The 22,130-nt window shown below is 35.3% G+C and overlaps 2 protein-coding genes across 7 annotated transcripts in view; one reads left to right on the top strand and one right to left on the bottom strand.

The window, feature by feature from the left end:
• LOC125677494 (uncharacterized) overlaps positions 1 to 22,130 on the bottom strand; it is a 191,333-nt gene that overhangs the window by 123,612 nt on the left and 45,591 nt on the right. The window lies entirely within an intron of this gene.
• Positions 225 to 21,830, top strand: LOC125674959 (uncharacterized). 2 transcript variants are annotated; one of them, XM_056159210.1, is made up of 11 exons: positions 225 to 324; positions 3,050 to 3,204; positions 5,181 to 5,373; positions 11,248 to 11,319; positions 12,102 to 12,159; positions 13,357 to 14,027; positions 16,099 to 16,194; positions 18,142 to 18,192; positions 18,498 to 18,596; positions 20,241 to 20,339; positions 20,972 to 21,830. In XM_056159210.1, exons 6-11 carry the CDS (start codon positions 13,517 to 13,519, stop codon positions 21,085 to 21,087), a joined length of 972 nt encoding a protein of 323 aa, XP_056015185.1. In that variant the 5' UTR covers positions 225 to 324; positions 3,050 to 3,204; positions 5,181 to 5,373; positions 11,248 to 11,319; positions 12,102 to 12,159; positions 13,357 to 13,516; the 3' UTR covers positions 21,088 to 21,830. The 2 variants fall into 2 exon arrangements, with proteins under 2 accessions (XP_056015185.1, XP_056015186.1); XM_056159211.1 differs by lacking the exon at positions 225 to 324 and having other exon boundaries at positions 1,672 to 3,204.

Here is a 22,130-nt window from a genome sequence, read left to right on the forward strand (position 1 = left end):
TTTGTTAATTTCTTGTGTGTTCTATATCTCCAACTTATTTAGGATATTTAAAACTTATGTCAACACGATGTGTCATGACTTGCACTATAATCTACTTTGAGACAGTGTACACCTTTTTATATCCCAATTTATTGAGTGACTTTCTTGAGATATTAAAAGATGGTTAGATGACCAAGTGTTGACTGATATATGATGTTTTCATTTTATGTTTTTATTTGTAACAGAAAGTAAAACGCCTGAAGCCTGAGGAAGTTGCCAAATGGTGGTGTCAGGCTGGTCTTGACAAAGATGGGTTCAAAGTAAAATATATATCTGACTATAAAGGTGAGTCTAAACCATATTTATATCATCTTTGCTTGCTCATTTGTTCCTATATTCCTACAAGGCTGAATTCATGCAGGAACAACTCCGCATAAGAAACAAGATCTTAGCCTCAAAATCTAATCTAACGTTCAGATACATAGATGACGTCTTATCTACATGTATTAACCAGTCTTCACGAAAAACTCTGTAAAGCACAGGCCCTTCGGGCTTCCCAGTATAATAATTGTGCAAGCCCGAACAATATTTTGCAGGCCCAAAATGTTTTTTTTCTAATTTGACCTCTTGTTATCTACTGATTCTACTCTATAGACACATGCACAGTTCTACTGTAGGAAAATACAGGTCAAGATGATCATAGTTAGAGAACAACTGACATTAAAAGGATTATATTATTTTTCAACATATTAATCCAGTGTATGCGAAAGTTTTTGGACCACACAGGACATTCGGTCCAGTGTAATCAATTAACACACCGGACCGAACCAAATTTTGTCAGACCGAAAAACCTAATGTAAAAAAGTGAAACACATGAAAATGCAAAACCAAGGGAATCTTATTTATTATACTAGTAATACTATACCAGGAATCCCTCCCGTATAATACTTTAGACAGTCCATGCGGTTTTAATCAATTCATTTACGAATTTGGATGTGTGCTATTTTTTTTTTACTTATAACAAACTCCGCATCAAGATAGTAAAGCTCAAAACCGGACATTGAGACATCGGACATTCTGGTCCGGTGTAAAAAATGATGCATCGGACCTGAGGCACTGCACATCGGTCAGGTCCGACGGTCCGATGTCTTTCGCATAGACTGATTAATCTTGCAGATACATCAGCAGCTTATGTTCAACTCTGTTTTGTATACACCATGTACAAAACATTTTGTTTTCTCCAGAATCACTTAAATGTTAGCCAAGGCCCACCCTCACAGTGTTCGAAATTGGTTTAAAATTTGGTATAGACCACAGGTCTATGCCAAAATAAAATGACTTAGACCTCATCGAATTGGCATCTAGACCATAACATTGAAAAAATAATAACACAAATTTAAAACATTTTCATTTACTTCTAATATACTTAGAAAGTGTATTTTCTTTCCATTTCTGTAATATCCTTTCCTCATAATGTTTATCAGACATCGACTGACCATGCAAGGCCCTCTTGGATAACTTTATTGCTTTAAATCTAGAAAATTGGCATAGACAATTTGGTCTATCTCAATTACAGTTGGCATAGACCAGTGCCATTTGACATAGACTCGGTCTATGGTTAATTTCGAACACTGCCCTCGGTCCAATGGGGCATGAATTTTCGTTTTTTTTCTCCTCGTACGACAGGGTTTTTGGGTTTTTTTTTATCGGATGGTTGTGATTGTGAAATACGCTTGGGTGGTTTTGAATTTCCCGGACGAGCCCCCTCCCTATACTTCAGAAAAGGCAGCATGGTTGATAATTTTTCTATGCGAAATTTGACTACTAAGTCATGACATTTAGTCTGAGTCAATCTCACGCTTTATTTGTAATATATACAGAACATATAAGAAAACATTTACAGGCCCACCAGACTCCAGGGTTTAATATTTTAAGAAGCCCGATCCCGATTTTACTGGCCTCGGGCATCGGACCGCTGGTTAACGTCGAAGACTGATTAACAATGATACTGTTTCTAAGTATCTGCATATCATTTATCCTCCTGAACTTGAGATTAACTCGACTACATGTATGGAGTCGCATTGTTCTGCCTCATATTTAGACCTTTTTTTTTAATTTGACAGGCAAGGAAAATTAAACACGAAGATATATGATAAACGTGATGATTACAATTTCCCTATTGTCAACTTTCCACACTTGTCAAGCAACATTCCATCTTTTCCCGCGTACGGTGTATTTGTTTCCCAGTTGATTCGCTACGCTAGACATGCTAGAGGAAGCTCTTTGTATAAAGACTTCTTGAACAGATCTGTGTTGCTTGCCAAAAAACTGTTGACACAGGGATACCAAATGCCCAAGCTTATATCATCAATGAAAAAGTTTTATGGGCGACACCACAAACTCGTTAACAGATACAGCATCAGTGTTTCAAAATTGTCTCGTGATATACTCTGCGCTACATAACTAATTTTTCTGGTCTCTTACCTGATTTGACTTTGAGAAATGCATGACGAGTGACACATGTGGAGCACTCACTCATGAAGTGCTCACTCTTCTGGAACACCTGGCCTCACCCAGGATGATTCTAGGGTTCATGCGTTTCCTTGTTTTTTGTGTGTTTTTATGTGTCGATCGTATTTATTTTCAATTTTGTCCCTGGTCTTTCCATTTTGATTGCCACATTTGTACCTTTTCTTGAATATACTTTAAATATAGATATTTTTAGGAGGTTTTTAGAAGGTTTGAAATAAGAATTTATCTGCTTGCTTGTGCTATTATAAATGCTCACCTACATGTAGTAGATTTTGAAAAATCATATTGATATTTTTTGGCACTATTGTGTGTTTGACCCATCAACTCAGACACACATAAGCTTGTAATTGCATGGTATTGTACATGTATGTGATCCTAATAAGTACTTGTATCACCAAATATTGAATCACTGAAATTGAGTGCAAATGAGAAAGAAATGTTATTGCTATACATACAGTGTACTGTTTACTTTAGGTGAACTAATGCTGAGTTGCTTGTGCTCTATTTGTATGAATGCACTTGTTCTTGCATTATGCAGGATTTGGTGTATTTGCCGAAAAAGACTTCAGAGCAGGGGATTTTCTTCTAGAATATGTTGGAGAAATAATTACTGAAGAAGAGGCATTTGAAAGGCAGAGAAAATGTGATGAAAATAATTTTTTTTTTTTACAAGAACAAAGGAAAAAGTATGTGGTAAGTTTTATACATGAATGATGGTAGACATCAGAAAGTGTTTTGTTTTCAGTTTGCAAAGCTCATTGTTGTTTTCTAAATTAAACGACATGTACATGTAAGAACATTATTGATCTTTATTTGGTTAATGCATAATTGAAATAGTTTTTTGTACCGGACTTGACAAAGTCGGGGTAATGTGATACCTGTACATGTATTTGCTTTGTGCCTGACTGTCTGTCAGCGTGTGTGCCTACTTGCTTATTGCGTGTCTGCCTGATAGTTTTTTATACGCCCGTCGAAGACGGGACGTATTATGGTATGGCGTCGTCCATCTGTCTGTCCGGACCTTGTGGGCAGGATACAGACTGAACCATAAGCCCTAGGACTTTACAACTTGGTACATTTGATCACCATGATGAGAGGAAGATACCTATTGTTTTTCAAGGTCAAAGGTCAAGGTCGTAGTATCACTTTTTAGGAAAACCTTGTGGGCAGGATACAAACCGAACCGTAAGCTCCAGGATATTATAACTTGTATATTTGATCACCATGATGAGAGGAAGATGCCTATTGTTTTTCAAGGTCAAGGTCGTAGTATCACTTTATAGGAAAACCTTGTGGGCAGGATACAAACCAAACCGTAAGCTCCAGGATATTATAACTTGGTATATTTGATCATCATGATGAGAGGAAGGTGCCTATTGCTTTTCAAAGTCAGAGGTCAAGGTTCTAAGGCTATCCCTCTTTATATCTTGATATCCATTTCTACAAGCATAATAATGAATTAGCTCACAGAGGACAGTGCTAACTTCACTAAAATATGAATCCCACTAAAATATGTTTTACTTGAGCAAAATCTACGGGCGTATTATGCCACATTGGCGTTGCTCTTGTTGGTTTATTTTTCCTCAACTATTTTGTGCAGGATGTTCATGCTGTGTACATACTTTGTTACATGTAATACTCTGTCACATACCAAAATTAGGTCACTGCCTTTTGTATTTTGACCTTAACCAATTAAAGAAATTGGGTTTTTGGGAAATATCTCCTCAACTAGTTCAATCAGGATATTCATATTTGGTACATGAGTAGGTATATTGTGTAATATACCATAGTGTTCAATCTAAAGCAATTTAGCATGGCGCGGTGTCATGCCCTTTTCCTGATGCCATGTCCTTTTTTTCCGGCGCCATGCCCTTTTTCTCATTCAAACATATCGACAACAGAGCGCCATTTATTTCTTTTTGGTAAAAGTAATCTTAAAACTACATTAGACCACTGGTCGTCTCTAACGAAAAAAGAAAGATACAACGAGTTAAGTTCATTGTATGAAATTTAAATTGAGGAAATTTTACATGACCTGAAGTTATGAAATAATGCCCCCCTCCCCCCTATATACTAGTATATTAAATATTGTTTTTTCTGAATCTGTGTAATTTTTTTTGCAAGGCAAGTACATGAAGATGCATATAACACTTTCTCAAAAAGAGAAAGTATATACATGTAGGATGTATTGCAAAGTTATATATATTACTAAATATTGTTGCCTTTAAAATCAAATAATTACGATAACAAAGTGCCCTAAAAATCCGAAAATTGCATAACGTGTGCCCTTTTAAGGCAAAATTTTGTGTGCCTTGTTTCTTTCTATACCAAAAGTAGGTCACCGCCACCTATATTTTCCATTGTTTTTTTTTTTACAGAGTTTACAGCCCTTGACACTTAGAATATCTCCAGAATAGTAGATTAATTTTTTCATCGCAACTCCTCTTCAATGGTTTGAGGGAAAATGTTTTGAAACTTTGTAAAACGTAAAGGCATGATATGAAGATGCACATGGAGGAGGGGCATTATGGTCCATTGTTTTTAATTTTTTTAAAAGAGTTACAACCCTTACCACTTTCAATTTTAGTCAAAATATAGGTTAATCTCATAACTTTGCCATTTCTGCTGACTTGCTACCACTTTGAGATACATCTATTTGTTATTTTCAGTATTGATGCTTCATCAACTCAAGATCATATATGCCAGTATGTCAATGATGGGAACAAGATGGCTAATGCTGTCATGAAACTTTTGACTTTTGAGAGGCCTTGTCTATGCTTGTTTGCTGTCAGAGATATTCAAGAGAAAGAAGAAATACTGTATAACTATGGAGATACTCAGAATCTCTGGTGGAGAAATAAGGTACAGATATTGAAGAAAGCATAATAATTTCTCAATCTACTGTGATTGACTTGATCCACGATATCAAATGTTCAATGAACTGGATTAAATTTCTTTAGATATAAAGTTATATAATGATTTACCCTTGAATTGAGGCATTAATACAAATTTGAAATTTGATAACCATGAAGATGAATAGTTTCAGTTTACATTGTATTTTGAGTTTTTCACCTCTCAACCTATACTTGAAGTTTATGGCTTTTATCATCCCATGGAAGGAAATGATATACAGTGGAGCCTCGTTAATCCGGACACTTTGGTTCCCAGCAAAATCGTCCGGATAAATGAAGCGTCCGGATAATTGAATCGCATATTTTCTAGCTTTGCATAAGTAACCGATATGTGCCTACTTTATTGATGCATAGTGAATTAAACATATTCTATCATTGGATTTAACCATTTGCATTAGTAAATAAATTATGATAATGTTAACATTTACATGTATTTCAAAGCACTAAAATTTAATGTACGTGTTCAGAGTATTTGTCTGTGTTTACATTGTACATACATATGATCCCTACAAATAAATATACAAAACTGTGTACCGTATGCACTAAAACAAATAACGAAGCACTTTATGTAACTATAAGTAAATAAATCATTAGTAACTAACATAATCATTTACACTTCAAACATTTCATCACACTTTTACTTCTTAAAGAGGCCGGTAATTTCCATCTGTCACGATTCACGGGTTCGGCGGTCTGTTAAAACAATCTTCATCGTCCAAAGTTGATATAAGAATTTCGTGATTATCATGTCAGTTGACAACATTCTTTAACCAAAATTCAATCTGCCAGAGTTTATATTTCTTATTCTATAATTATCCAAGACAATATCGGGAGAACAAAATCATTTAAGCTCGTAATATCAAGACCTACTACTGCTTTGATCTAGTCACGCGCACCTATTATTTTCATGATGCAATAATAATGGAACAAAACTCGGGTGAAACAAACATTACAGGTACATACAGAATTTAATTGTCATTTTCCTTAAAATGGTAATTTTCTCACTTCTACCCAGAGTTTAAAAATTCGAAAGCAATAAAGCTCTTCAACATCGTAACAAGAATCAATCGTACACAGGTACATTCTACATGCGTGACATTCTAAACATTAAAAACTTACTACATATATATGTGCATGAACATACATGTATATTTCACGCCAATCAACAGTATAAAATCCAGAATATAGAAGTATAATCTACACTCTTTAGATTTGAATAAGCCGATATCAATTTACGAATCAGTACAACTGATATGTGTAGCAGTTAAAAAATATCATTACGGCATGATGTTTAATTTATTAATACTATTAGGGTATTGATCAAGACTATAAAACGATATGCTACAGATTTATTTACAAAATTCAACACTACACGCAATAAAGATCTTATGTGCGAAAATTGGCAATACAATGTCTCGATCGGCACGTGCTATCTAACGAACTTATCATTACACACCACCTAATTGGAGGGAGGTGTTGACAGGGTACAGGTAATCACTTCAATTAGACAGTTGGCTTGTTTTCTTTATAATTTACGCCTTGCTAAACTTGTCCGACACAGACCTTCCCTAAACAAAATTACCGTCCGGATTAACGGTACAATTTTCTTTGCATTATAACGTTTTGTAGTAAAAAGTGACCGTCCGGATCCGGAACGCAAATTTCCGGATTAATGATGCAAAATAATGTATAAAAATTCTGTTCCCTAGAAAAATCGTCCGGAAGGTGAAGCGTCCGGATTAATGGCGTCCGAATTACTGAGGCTCCACTGTATATTTTTATGGGTGGTCAAGTAATAAGAAGTCATGGATTTTCCTTGCTCTCCTAGGGGGCTTTATAATTTTTTAAAGAATCTTCTATCATTCTGAATTTTCAGAGAGTTACTAGGGATGAATATGATTATGGTAAAGGGAAGAATTATTTGTTTTCGTTTTCATAGTCATTATGAACATACTTGTTCATGTCAAATTTAATTAATAAGTGTAACTGAGAAATTGCATTGTTCATTTTTTTTTATCACAAATAATCTTTTTCTGATCTACATCAGAGTTCTTGAAAACTTCTACCAATTAGCCGGACAACAGGTCCTGCTAGTATGAAATTTTTACAGGACCTATCAACAACATCTTGCAGGACCCACTGTTATTTGTCCTAAAAAAGTACACAGTGTATAATAACATTATACACTTTTTGTGTGTGGGGGTGGGGGTGGTGGTACTCGTCTTGTAGCTGACATACACATAAATTATTATCCTAACTTCATTTTATTCAGGTAGGAAAAAATGGTACTTTTCAGATGATGCAGATTATAAAAATGTTAGTTTTTAAAAATGGCAAAATATTAGTTCATGTATGCTGTCATGTTGAGTTTTAAATCTTTGTTTTTTCCAGAAATTTTACCATATAGCTTTATTGGCATCAATCATAATACGGATGACCGCTTTCGACTAGGAAGCTTTAGATCACTAGTGTTTGTGTAATTACAAAGTTATCTGTTTAACTTGGTAATGGTATGACAAATTTTTTTAAAATTAGGTAATCAACAGTTAAGGGCATGATATGCAATCAATCAGAGGTGTTGCATTTCCACTAAAAATAACATACATTTACATGATGTAGGTGGTCAGCGCATGACGAGTACAATCTCTGGAATTACGTGAAACTCGTGAAATTTCAGGTCTTAATTTGTTTGCCTAGTACAATTACACATTTATTTCTCTTCAAAGAAACCAAAAAAAAATCCTAAAGATATTGTATCATTCGGGAATGCCAAATAAAATAATTTTAAAGAAAATGTTAGAGAGTAACCTGTGACATCCGGGCATAATTTAATGGTGTGCCTTTAATATTTTCACGTGGAGAGAAAAAGAATATATATTAAATCCCAGCAGAATACTGCGCCAATGAGAGATGTTAATATATCTTCTTGTGATATTAACATACTGTTACAATAATGGAATAAAAATTCACAGGAATTTTCTATCTCATGTTGAAACTATCGTAAGAATAACAAATATTTGTCTGCATTTTTTGTCGGACAATAGGACCAACAATTATCAGAATTTTGCCAGATCCTATGAAAACTTACCAGTCAAGACTAGAGGTCCGGTGGTTTTCAAGAACTCTTCTACATCAAATTTAACTTGTCTGTCTGTCCTTCATTAAACAACTTATCACAGTTTCAACTGATCTGAAATTGATGGGCCAGTTTCAACATGGCATGAAATATGGGGATACCATTGTTATAAAAGAGGTGCTGTTAACGAGGTCCTTGCATTTCCATGACTTAAGTTTGTTGATGAGAAATAATTCCACAGGCAAGTCTATACTAATATCTCACTTTCCCAAATCAATTTTTCACTCACCCCAGGCAATGGGAAAGCACAATTCTAGACCCCTGAGTATGGGTATGGATTCATAATGACTATGGCCAATATTTCTTATTTATACTTCAAGCTTCAAGGAAGTGGTGATATAGTTATTAATACTGCCCCAGACTTCTGAAAGTGTAGTGTAAATGAAAAAAAGGAGGTGATGTCCAAATAGGTTCTACCTTGCAAGAGCTGGGAACATGGCTTAAAATCTTCTCTCTTTCTTGAAGCTTGAATTTTTATTTCTACTTCATTGCTTAGTTTAATGCACGTTCTTTTTTTTATTAGTTAAATGCATGTTCTTTTTTTAAAGTTTTTTCTTTAAATGAAATAATTATGTCTCCCCTTCATTGAAGGGAGACATATTGTTATTGTGCCCAGTTCTTTTATCAAGGTCATTCGACTTTAGGTCGGGTGACCTTATATTGATTCTGTAGATTTTTCTTGTTATTTTTCTTCTTCGACGAAGTGTTTTTTGTCGGAGCCATAACTCGAAAAGGCTGAAAGGATTTATCTCAAATTTTCAGAGAGTATTACTTCCAAAAAATTGTTGTTGATAATTTTTCTCAATTTTTAAAGATTCCTTTTCCTTCTAGAGTTATCCCCCTTTTTTTAGCTCACCTGAGCTGAAAGCTCAAGTGAGCTATTCTGATCACATTTTGTCTGACATCCGTCCGTCCGTCTGTAAACTTTTCACATTTTCGACTTCTTCTCTGAAACTGCTGGGCCAATTTCAACCAAACTTGGCAGGAAGTATCATTGCGGGATGGGGATTCAAAATTGTTCAAATGGTGCCCCTGACCCCTAGGGTTTTGTACTTAGGGGCCAAAAAAGGTGAAAATGTACCATTTCTTAAAAAATCTTCTTGTCAGAAGGCACTGGAGAGAATGATTTGATATTATGCATGAAGCATCTTGGGGACCACAAGATTCACATTTGTTCAAGAGAAATTGATCGGCCGACTTAGGGGCCCATAAAGGGGGTTCAAAGTTTGACATGGACTTATATAGAAAATAATACGAAAAAATCTTTTTCTGTAAAAATACATGGCAGAATGACTTGATATTATGCATGAAGCTTCCTAGCAACAACAAAAATCAAGTTTGTTAAAGGGAAATTGGTCTGTCGATTGACCTAGGGGGCGTAAAGGGGGTAAAAGTTTAACATAGGCTGATATAGGAAAATGTATTTTAAAAAAATCAACAAGTTTCAGGTGAGCGTTGTGGCCCATGGGCCTCTTCTTTTGATTTTCATCACCAGTTTTGTCCGCACAATATCTCTGTTACCATTCATGCTAAAAAGTCGTGATATTTTTCATTATGTAGGAAAATGTATGTACTTTTGCTGATGCTGTATCAAAAATATTCTATCTGGTCCCAGAAAAATGCTCAGTAGGGAATGAATGCAAGGGGGTAATTTTGTAGCATCAAAATCACAGTTTTCTCTCTATATAACTTTTTAACTAGAAATATTTTAAGTTGACATAAATGGATAAGTTGTTAGAAATGAGAAATTACATCATCTGAAAGTATTGGAAATTGCTAGCCCCTTTCTTGAGGGATCTATAGCCCCTAAACTCTGAAATTCTGAGCCTTAAAATTACTATTTTTCTTGTGCTGGAGGAGAGGGTTCGATACTCCATGGTGCCAAACCAAAAGCGTTGAAAATGAAATTCGTGAAAAAATAAGTACAGTGTGTGAACATTTAGCCGAAGAGTTCAGTAAGCAAGTGCATAAATAATTGAATTATAGTTTGTTTTTTCGAATATAAAATAAGCAAGTTGTCCCAATCATAGGATCAAATGGATTTTAGTTTCAGATCTACATTTGTACATGAATCATTCTCTGAGGTCACTCCTATAAAAGTTCAAATTTGAAGTGAGCTATTTTAAGCTCATGGGCCTCTTTTAATTGTTTGGTGTGTTCAGGTGTGCTATTCAAACCTGTAATTTTTTATGTATTTGTTTTCATGAAAATATTTTTGTTTTTTTTCTAGAGAGTGTCAGCAGTCTGAGAATTTAACTTTCCTAGTAGCATAGACAATCGGTCTATGCCAAATACTTGTGGCATAGACCTACAATATTTTGGTATAGACCTGATGTGAAAAGAAAAATGTGTTTACTTCCTACTCAATACAATTACATCCAATGTCTTTAAAATTATTTTAAACAATAAATATCCATCAGAAAAGCAATATAGAATAACTCCCTAAAATGCAATACTATTTTAACTGAGACAAATTCAGGAGCAATGAATTAAATATGCCATACTAAGACAAATATAGTCTAGCTCAATCACAAGTGGTATAGACCTGATCCATTTGGCATATACTCGGTCTATAGGTCTACTACTAAATTCTCACACTGTGTCACAATTAACAGCGTCTTCATTAGAAATTAATGAAATATGTACTATACATTTGACATACTGTATCTTGTTTTTCATGTATTGAAGATTTGGAATTTCAACTACCCTATCCATCATGTCTGTCAGACATTGTTGAAGATTCCAACATATCTGAAATAGGTATGAATATTAGCTGTATTTAATCTCAATTGATGCTTCTTTGAATTACTGTCCTGAGTTCAATAAATTTTCTCTTTAGATATGGTAGAAGCTGGGCAATTTGTTTCATACTACACACATAGAATTTTTATACACCAAATTGAAAAACGGGGAAGTATTATTGTATGGTGTTATACCTCCATCTGTCTATGTCTGTCTTTAATTAGATCAGACATTTATGTCTTTGTCTTACACATGACTGGATTGAATTTATGAAACTTGGTAGAAATTATCCCCAATGTAAGATTTATATGAAATTGGTCTTTCTAATATAACATTTTGTAAAATTTATCTCTCTAATGGTTGGTATATATATGTAAAATTGGTCTCGATAATGTTATGTATATTTATATAAAATTGGTCCCCCTAATGTTTGGTGTATATATATAATATTGCTCTCCCTAATATTATGTATATTTATATAAATTTGGCCCCCCTAATGTTTGGTGTATATATATAATATTGGTCTCCCTAATGTACATATAAGATTAGTCTCCCTAATTTTAGATATGTAGAAAAGTTGTCTCCCGTATTGTTAGGTATATGAAAGTGATTTAATGTTACTAGTACATATAGAATATTTTCAACATTAAGTGTAAATGTTGGTTAAGGAATTATACAGTATTGTTTGCTTTTAATATACACATCACATGTAACACTGAATATGTAAAGACATGTAGTGGATGGAAAATTATCAAAATGCCAACTCTTAATTTTTGTATAATTTTTTTTTTCAATTTCAGTGCCACTCCAGTGTCCAATCTCATCAATCAGACATTTGCATTCTGAGACAGCTCATGGGTAATAAGTTTCTCTTTTCTTTATGTTCCACCCCTTAAATACCAAATTATTTTTGCAAAAAGATGTACATCTGTCATGTTCATAATTATACCCCCCGCAACAAGTTGTGGGGGGGGGGGTATACTGGAATCGGGTTGTCCGTCTGTCCGTCCGTCCGTCCGTCCGTCTGTAGACGCAATGGTTTCCGGACTCTAAAGCATTATCCTTTCTACCTACCGTCACCATATCATACATATGGACTACCCATGGGATGAAGATGTTCCCTATCGATTTTGGGGTCAAAAGGTCAAAGGTCAAGTGCACTGGACATCGAAGAAGCAATATGGTTTCCGGGCTCTAAAGCGTTATCCTTTCCACCTACAGTCACCATATCATACATATGGACTACCCATGGGATGAAGATGTTCCCTATCGATTTTGGGGTCAAAAGGTCAAAGGTCACGCGCACTGGACATCGAAGTAGCAATATGGTTTCCGGGCTCTAAAGCGTTATCCTTTCCACCTACAGTCACCATATCATACATATGGACTACCCATGGGATGAAGATGTTCCCTATCGATTTTGGGGTCAAAAGGTCAAAGGTCAAGTGCACTGGACATCGAAGTAGCAATATGGTTTCCGGACTCTAAAGCATTATCCTTTCCACCTGCAGTCACCATATCATACATATGGACTACCCATGGGATGAAGATGTTCCCTATCGATTTTGGGGTCAAAAGGTCAAAGGTCAAGTGCACTGGACATCGAAGTAGCAATATGGTCTCCGGACTCTAAAGCATTATCCTTTCCACCTGCAGTCACCATATCATACATATGGACTACCCATGAGATGAAGATGTTCCCTATCGATTTTGGGGTCAAAAGGTCAAAGGTCATGCGCACTGGACATCGAAGTAGCAATATGGTTTCCGGGTTCTAAAGCGTTATCCTTTCCACCTACAGTCACCATATCATACATATGGACTACCCATGGGATGAAGATGTTCCCTATCGATTTTGGGGTCAAAAGGTCAAAGGTCACGCGCACTGGACATCGAAGTAGCAATATGGTTCGGTTTGTCATGCCATTTGTTTTTTACACTCAGAAAAGAGGTAGTTTATACCTATTACCAACACCCTTTGGGAGATTGGGGTAAGCGGGGGGTATTCTTAGTGAGCATTGCTCACAGTACCTCTTGTTTATAGATGATTTTTAGCTGTACAGGTGAAGATCTTAGGAAACTAAAAGCATACATATCAGCAGAGATTTCATGCATTCTGCAGAACTATACACTTAAGAGTTATGTTTGGCTTAGAAGTCTTGTCGTTGCAAGACTTACACTATTCAATGCAAGAAGAGGTGAGGAAGCATCAAGGATGCTTACAAACGAATGGGAAGATGCAAAGAAAGGTGTTTGGATTCAAGAGGATGAAGTAGAAAAAATTTCTGATCCAGCAGAACAATATCTTGTAGACAATTTCAAGATGGCCTACTTGAAAGGAAAGGGCAGAAAATATGTACCTGTGCTGATTCCTGTTGACCTTATCCAAGCAATAGACAGGATAAGCAATGATAGACGGGATTTTGGCATAAGAAAAGAAAATCCCTTCTTGTTTGCAACAAAAAATGGATTTTCACATTGTTCTGGATGGCATGCTGTAGCAGAAGTTAGTGAAAGGGCTGAGATCAGCATTCCTGTAACAGCAACCAAGATAAGACATAGATTGTCGTCAATCTATGCCAGTTTGGAGATGAAACCAGAGGACAGGAAAGTTATCCTAGAGTACATGGGGCACGAAGAAAATATAAACAGAGAAAATTACCAATGTCCCCCTGCAGTTAGAACAGCACGTGTGATGGGGAAAATGCTGACAACCATTGATGGAGGTATATATTATTACTCATTACTTGACTTCACCTAAGCCATGAATTGATTGCTTTGTCATTTCATAGAAAATTCAGTATTATGGACCATTTTATCTCACGTGGAACAGCAGTTTTATGTGAGCTTTTCTGATCACAATTTTTCCGTTGTCTGTCCTTCGTAAATTTTTTAAGTGTTAGACTTCTTCTCTGAAATTGCTAGGCAAATTTCAACCAAACATGGCAGGAAGCATTATTGCGCGGTGGGGATTCAAATTTGTTCAAATGGTGCCCTTGGCACCTAGGGTTCTGTACTTAAGGGCCAAAAAGGGTGAAAATGTACCATTTCTGAAAAAATCTTCTTTTCAGAAGGCACTGGAAAGAATGATAAGATTTTATGCATGGGACATCTAAAGGACCATGAGATTCAAGTTTATTCAAGAGAAAACGATCTGCAAACTTTGGGGCCCATATAGGGGGTTCAAAGTTTGACGTAGGCTTATATAGGAAATAAGATAAAAAAAATTGTGAAAGTACATGGCAGAACCACTTGATATTTTGCATGAAGCTTCCTAGCAACAAAAATTGTTAAAGTGATATTGGTTTGTCAACTTGTCGACTGCCCATAAGGGGATGGGTGGGGATGGGGTGGTGGTTTCAAATTTTACCCATGGGGGTAGGTTCAAAGTTAAACATATGCTTATATAGGTAAAGATATAAAAAAAAATATTCTGCGAAAGTACTAATAAGACTGGACATGAGAGGCCTCATGATTAGAAATGTGATCCCATAACCACTTTGACATGGAGGCCCCTATACAGTAAAAGATATAAAAATGTTCTTCTGTGAAAGTACATGTACTAAGCAGAATGATTAGATATTTTGCATGAACTTCCCAGCAACAAGAGGAGTCAAATTATTCAAGGGAAATCAATCCATTGACTTAAGCATGTTAAGGGCCTGCAAGTGGATGAAAGTTTAACAAAGTCTTATACTGGAAAAGATATAAATTGTCTTTAGTGGAAGTACTGAGCAGAATGACTTGGTATTTTGCATAAAGCTTTCTAGCAACTTTTATGTTTAGGTGAGCATTGTGGGCCATTGGCCCCTTGTTTATATATAGCTGTATTATAGGTAGTTACAAATTGAGTGTAAATTTCCAATTTTTCTGCTGAAGTGGGGCAATGGTGTCACTTGGACATATCTAATACTATCTTTGCAGTTAGATTTCTTAATTTTTTACCCCTCTGCCAATTTTGGCCTAAGGGTATTGTCAACACAAAGTCAGATGTGAGTGTATTAGTGTTTGTGTGTGTGTGCATTAGACTATTGTTTCCAGGCCATACATCCTTTGATTTTGGAGTAAGACCACTGAATCTTACTAGGATGTTCACTTACATAGGGTAGATGTGCATTTCAGGGTCAAATGTCAGGTTGACATTTGGGGAGGTTACTATAACTTAAAATAGCAAAATTGTTTTAGGAAAATATTTCCTAAACTATAAAAGATGGATCATTGAACTTTGGTAGGATGTTTACTCAGAGAGAGTAGATATGCCTTTTGGGGTCAAAGTATCAATTTGACCTTTGGGGAGGTCAATGTAAATTAAAATAGAAAAATCTTAAGTATAGGAGATGGATCATTGAAACTTGGTAGGATCTTTACTGATATAGTTTATATTTGTTTTTTGGGGTTAAAATGTAAATTTAACCTTTGGAGAGATCACTATTATTAAAAATAACAAATTTGTTTACTAAAAATAGCAAATTAGCTATCTCCTAAACTATAGAAGATGGATCATTGAACTTTCTCAGGATGTTTACTCAGATAAGGTAGATGTTGGGGTCAAAATGTGAATTTGACCTTTGGGGAGGTCACTGTTACATGTACTGAAAATATAAAAAAGTCTTAACTTTAGAAGATTATTGAAACTTGGTAGGATGTTAATCAGATATGGTAGATTAGCCTTTTTGTGTCAATATGTCAAAATGCTGAGGGTTAATCTGAAAGTTTGGAGAACCTATTTTTATTTTACTCATGACCGTTCATTCCTTACCATGAGTTGGCATTGTATCATTTTATACTCTTTTTCAGTGGAACATACATGTAATGGAAACACAGAAAATGATGAAAATGGACAGGGTGACTATGAGGGAAGCAGTAGCTGCAGCAACCAAAGGAACAAGTCAGGTAAAGCTGTTAATCAATTATGTCTCCCCCAGCAAAAGGAGTACAACAATATACCATGGTGTTATAAATTGTGATACAGAAGTTTCGGTTTGATTCATGATACATGTATGTTAATCCACCCAAATGATATGGCTCCATTTCATTTTTAACTCACTATAGCTGAAAGCTCATGTGAGGTTTTTTGATTAGTTTGTCTGTCATCCGTCAGTCGGTAAACTTTCCACATTTTCAATTTCTTCTCCAGGCCAATTTCAACCAAACTTGGCAAAACGTATCATTGCGCGATGGGGATTCAAGTGTGTTCAAATGGTTCCCCTAGTCACAGGGTTCTGTGCTTATGGGCCCAAATGGTTAAAAAGGTACCATTCTTAAAAAATCATCTTGTCATAAAGCACTGGAGAGAATGATTTGATATTATGCACGGGGCATATAAGCGACCATGAGATTCAAGTATATTGTTACTGGTTCTATCCTCCACCAATAAAAACTGGACACCATTGTATGATGGAAAATTGTTGAGTGTGGCAAAAAAAACAAACAAACAAAATCAGGTAATGAAAAAAGGTGTCATCAATGTATGTTAAGACAGTAAAAGATGTCTCTTGCAGATGTGAATATGGCATTTTCCCATAAAATAAAGCATCCCACATGACTATGCTATCTTCACTTGAGGGTACAAAAAGCAACATGATCATCCTTGCACTTCCAAACTTGGATTTTAACATTTTTTTGCATGAGAAGCAAAAAAAATTAACAGTAAAGAATTTAAGAATATGTGAGGTAACCATAAATGCATCAACAACTAGTGCAGATGTTGCAAATTGAATTAATTTTAGTAGATTTGGCCGATGTGGTACTTAGGTTTAAGTATATCGGGGCACCTATTAATACTAGCTAGTGGGTTCAAACTTTTTTTTTTGGTAGGGCACTGGCTTTTAAATCTGAAGGTTGTATTTGAGACTTAGTGATACTTCCTAACAATTACACTTCATTTCTTTCACAGTAAAGTGGTAATTGGAGGACACACAGCTTTTGCAGGAGCAATTTTAGGATTTAGCATAAATTCATTCATGCTTCGCTCAAATTTTTGCTAGGAAGAAGTTTTGCTTTTGTAGCATGATACAAAAATGATGATCAAATAGATTTTGAGTGTATTTTACAACTAATTTAATCTCCTTATGATGTTGAATGTTTGGCCGGGTTGCAGAACCTGCATTCAGCTTTGAAGTATGGTGAATGCCAGGTGATCAGCTGGCTGAGCAGACCAATTGTGCATGCAATGTACTTTGTGTAATCAAATCATCTCATGGCACCTCTAACTTGACATCCTTCAAACTTTGTACAATTGTATGGAGACATTAAAGATGTATTTTTGACTTTTTGGAAGCGCTCTGACATTTTTCCAAAATTTACATTTAGTTGAACTTTGTCACTTTCACAACTTGTTTTGAATAGACAGTACCTACTTTGTAAAATTGACTCCTCTCATAGCATTTACTTCACATTGTTCAGACCTTGCTTGTACAGTTGTAATGAACACATTGAAGATATGTATGTGATTTTTAGGAAGTGTTCAGACATTTTTTGGAAAAGTTTACATGTAGTTGAACTTTGTATTTTTCTCAGTATGTTTTGTATAAGTGGTACCTGCACAATGTTATTAACTCCTCTCACAGCTTTTATTTGATATTCTTCAGACCATGTACAGTTGTAATGAACACGAAGAAAATCTACATGTGGCACTTTAGAAGTGTGCTACATGTTCATATCTTTGTAATTTTCCCAGCATGATATCTAAAGGCATGACCTAAAATATTTCATTTTATGTCAGTGAATAATGTATTAAATCAACCATGCCATTTTGGCCAATTTTAGTATTTCTTGAAACCAACCCTAACCTTAACGTCTATACCTGTAGTCTGTAATGCATATTTAAATATATTTCAGGTTCTGTTCAGGAGTCCCTAAATGGTATTCAATGTTCTGCAATGCTTCCAGGTATAGTTATGCTTTCATTGTTCTTTCGAATAATTTAATCAGTGCTTTAACATGAAGATGTTTAATAAGCTCTGTTTTAATGTGATGAAACTTTGAAACTTGAACACAAGGATTGTAAAAACTGTATTCTCAGATATTTGAGTCATCTGTTTTTCTCTCTTGATCATTTCTTTTTACCTCATTTTGGGTATTGATCTACATAACATTCTAAGTTACATTTCCGGAAATATTGCCTTTTACAATTTACTGACTTCTTAATTTCCTAATGAATAAGTAGACTACTGATGAATTCCATTCAATTGTAGAGGAAACTTGTTATGTTAATGAAGAAGATACTAACGGTGATGATGAACAGGTGGAATCAGTTCAAAAGAATGTTCCTAGGACATCTAGAAAATGCTCAGGCAAGAATTAAGTTTCATATTATATTTGCTCTACTGTTCTTAAACAATTGGATTATGCAATTTAATCAACTTTTGCTTGTAAACCGAAGCCATTGAGGTGTCATTCCATGTTCTGTCATCTTTTAACTGTCCATTCATCCAGAACTGTATTACTTTTGTTACTGCTTCTCAAAGGGCAAGGTCTCTGGCTTGAGTACAACTGCAGTTAACATTTTTATACGCCCGTCTTAAGACGGGACGTATTTGGTATGGCGTTCATGTCCGTCCGTCTGTTAGCTTTTTCGTGTCCGACCCGTAACTTACATGTAAATACTACAAGGCCTAGAATCATCAAACTTTGTCTGTAGATACATCTTGGGTAGAAGGTGTGTCGCACATTAAAACCAGGTCACTGTGACTTTTCATTAAGAAGATATGGCCATATATGGCAAAAACTTGTCCGGCTCATAACTTGAAAACTATTAGACCTAGAATCACCAAAATTGGTCAACTAATGCATCTTAGGTAGAAGGTGTGTCGCATCCTACTTTAAGGTCACTGTGACATTTAATTAAGGTGATATAAAAAAAAAGAATGTTTTAATGGGTACAATCTATACTGTTAACAATATGTGACGGGCGTATCATGTGCCGTGGCGGTGTACTTTATTAAATGTGTAAATAAGGCATCACACCTTCATTTAAATTAGAACATGGATATATTTAACATAGATGACATTATGTGAGAATACCAATAAAAACATGGATGCCATTATATACATGTAGGTGAAAAATTGTTGAGTGTGGAGATAAACAATCAATAATCTCATAAAAACAAAGCAAATACAGAGGACAAGTTTGACTTTGATGACATATTATGCTAGAAATATTGCCCTTGAAAATTTTAATTCCACCACTTTTAACTTCAGATGAAATATCAGAATGTGATATGTTGGATTTACATTTAGTGCAAAAGTATATTGAGCAAAGATGAAGGTCAAAATTGTTTTAAAGTTGATGGTATTTGTCTTTTCAAAGTTACTGTCCTTGAATTGTTAGATTTTAATAATCATTGTTAAAGTGAATGATAATTGTATTATGGGTCAGTACAAGGAATTCTTGAGGAGATGAGCAGTAGGGAAACAAACAAATTGTCTTCTCAGAAAGACTTACTGTAGTTTCATCATTTTTTGTCGATCATCAATTTTCGTGGATTTTGTTGTTGACTTCATACATGAATTCAAATGTTCAACGAAATGTTATAATTACCTATATATGTTAAATATAAAACATTCATCCATGAATTCAAATATCCTAGAATCTAAGCATCTTTGCTTGAACCGAAGCACCTACTGAAAACCATGGAATTCCATGACCGGGAATATTAATGAAACCAAAGTAACTATTTTCAGTAAAGCTTCTCAAGGAAATACAGCTTTGCCCCATCCATCTCACTGTGTTGTACTGTTATTGCTTCTTGCTGGTTTACACCAGTAAAATCAACACAACCACCAACAGCCATAAAACAGATTTGTAATGTTAGACAAGCTAGATGGCAACATTTAAAAAGACATAACTTTCATATTTTGGAAGACACATTATTTCGTTTTGGTGTTCAAATTATAATGCATTTACAGTTAATATAAAATCATACTTTTTGTTGTAGTGAAATGGTCAAGAGAAGATAGCATTATTGTAAGAAATCATTTTAGGGACTTTGTATATCAGACTGCCATCTGCTCCACAAATGAGAGACCACTGCAAAGTAAGCATTTGTAATGAATACATGTAATGTAAATATATATAGAATGGAAATGATTACATGAAGGTTGTGAGATAAGATCGTAATGAATTTTATTATGATCTCCCTTAGTTTACCAAGGTTGTGATTAAGGGCTAATTATACCCCCACAAGGATAGGGGGTATACTGTTTTACCCTTGTGTGTCATTCCATCCGTCTGTCCATCATTCCATCTGTAACACCTTTCTGTTTGCCATATCTCAAAAATTATACAACTTAACATCTTAGAATTTTGTACATAGCTTTATATGGATGAGATGTATTGTGGGATGCAATTTCAGATCCATCGGACATCTACTTCCTGTTTGCCGAAAACTTAGAATTTTTCGTATGCAGTGGTCAGATACAACATTTTTCGTAACATATTTCTCAGCAACTATACATCACAGGCTACTGATATTTTGCATGAAGATTTATATAGGTATGATGTATTTAGGGATGCATTTTCAGATCCATTGGACAACTTCCTGTTTGCTGAGAACTTGGACGTTTAGAGCGGGGTATCACTAGTGAGCATTGGCTCACAGATTCCTTGTTTTCATTAAAAATAATTTGGAATTAAATGTTTATAGGACATCTTTGGTTTCTTTTGTAGGCAAAGAGGCCATTCTTCAATTTCTCGCAACAACTAACTTACAGAGCATCAGAGGTTTAACTGCACATGAACAATACACCAAAGTCAGAACAAAGCTATTTAATGACAGACTGTGAGAACAAAAACAGCAACATCCATGACAAAAATGTCAGGAACAAAGTAAAAGCAATAAACAGATTTTAGATCTACAGTTGAAGCTGATACATTACCCTATTGTCTGTCCATCTGTTGTCATTTCTTGTCATCACATTTCCTTCTAAGTTAACGAGAAGATTTGCATGAGACTTTACCGGAATGATTTCCTAGTGATTTAGTTGGTTCTAATGAATTTTATGGAGTTCAACCCCTAAGGAGCCATGACTTAAAAAGTCATCACATTTCCTCCTAGGTCATTGATTGGAATTTGATGAAACTGAACAAGAATGATCCCCTAGTTTCCAACATTTCTGAATGTCACTTTCCTTTTTATTCTTTGAGCATAAGGGTTAAAGCTTGAATTGAGACATGGTCTATGTCTTTGAGGTCAAAAGGTCAAGGTCACTGGCCTGAATGAATACTTATATTTCACAGTTTATAGCTCTACTGAGCTTATGTGATACCCTGTCGTCTATCCATCTGTAAACTTAAGGTTCTTTGCATGGAACAGATTTTGATAAAACTCATAAAATGAGCTGGTAGTGGTCTAGATGGTACAAATCCAATTTTATTGGGTTCTGACCCCTAGGGGTCGAATAAGGGGCCACACCCTTAAAACTTGTAATACCATCTCCTGAGGTAATGAATGGATTTTGATCAAACCTACCTAGAATGATTCCCTAGTAGTTTAGTTGATCTTAAATTTTCATAGGGATCTGACCCTCAGGGGCCCAGTTAACTGCAACATCCCAAAAAGTTTGTTATTTGCCTCTCCTCCTAGGTTATAAGTTGCATTTTGAGGAAACTTACTATGAATGATACCTGACTAGTGTGATTGGTTCAAATAAGCTCTCGTGGTGGTACTACCCCTAAGGGCTTAGTAAGGGTGAACCCTAAAAAATTGTTATTGCATCTCTTCCTACATTGGATATTGATAAAACTTACTCAGAATAATCCCCAAGTGGTCTAGTTGGTTTTATAAATTTTTATGGGGGTCAGAACTCCAGTTCCCACTTAGGGGCCA

This window comes from Ostrea edulis, chromosome 3 (genome assembly GCF_947568905.1).
Source record: "Ostrea edulis chromosome 3, xbOstEdul1.1, whole genome shotgun sequence".
Taxonomy (NCBI): domain Eukaryota; kingdom Metazoa; phylum Mollusca; class Bivalvia; order Ostreida; family Ostreidae; genus Ostrea; species Ostrea edulis.

Excerpts from the sequence above, each read along its gene's own strand:
- LOC125674959 (XM_056159210.1), top strand. The coding sequence starts at position 13,517 with ATGCTTACAAACGAATGGGAAGATGCAAAGAAAGGTGTTTGGATTCAA. Across the intron at positions 18,597-20,240 it reads GACATCTAGAAAATGCTCAG|TGAAATGGTCAAGAGAAGAT; the intron begins GCAAGAATTAAG and ends TTTTTGTTGTAG. Across the intron at positions 20,340-20,971 it reads AAATGAGAGACCACTGCAAA|GCAAAGAGGCCATTCTTCAA; the intron begins GTAAGCATTTGT and ends TTTCTTTTGTAG.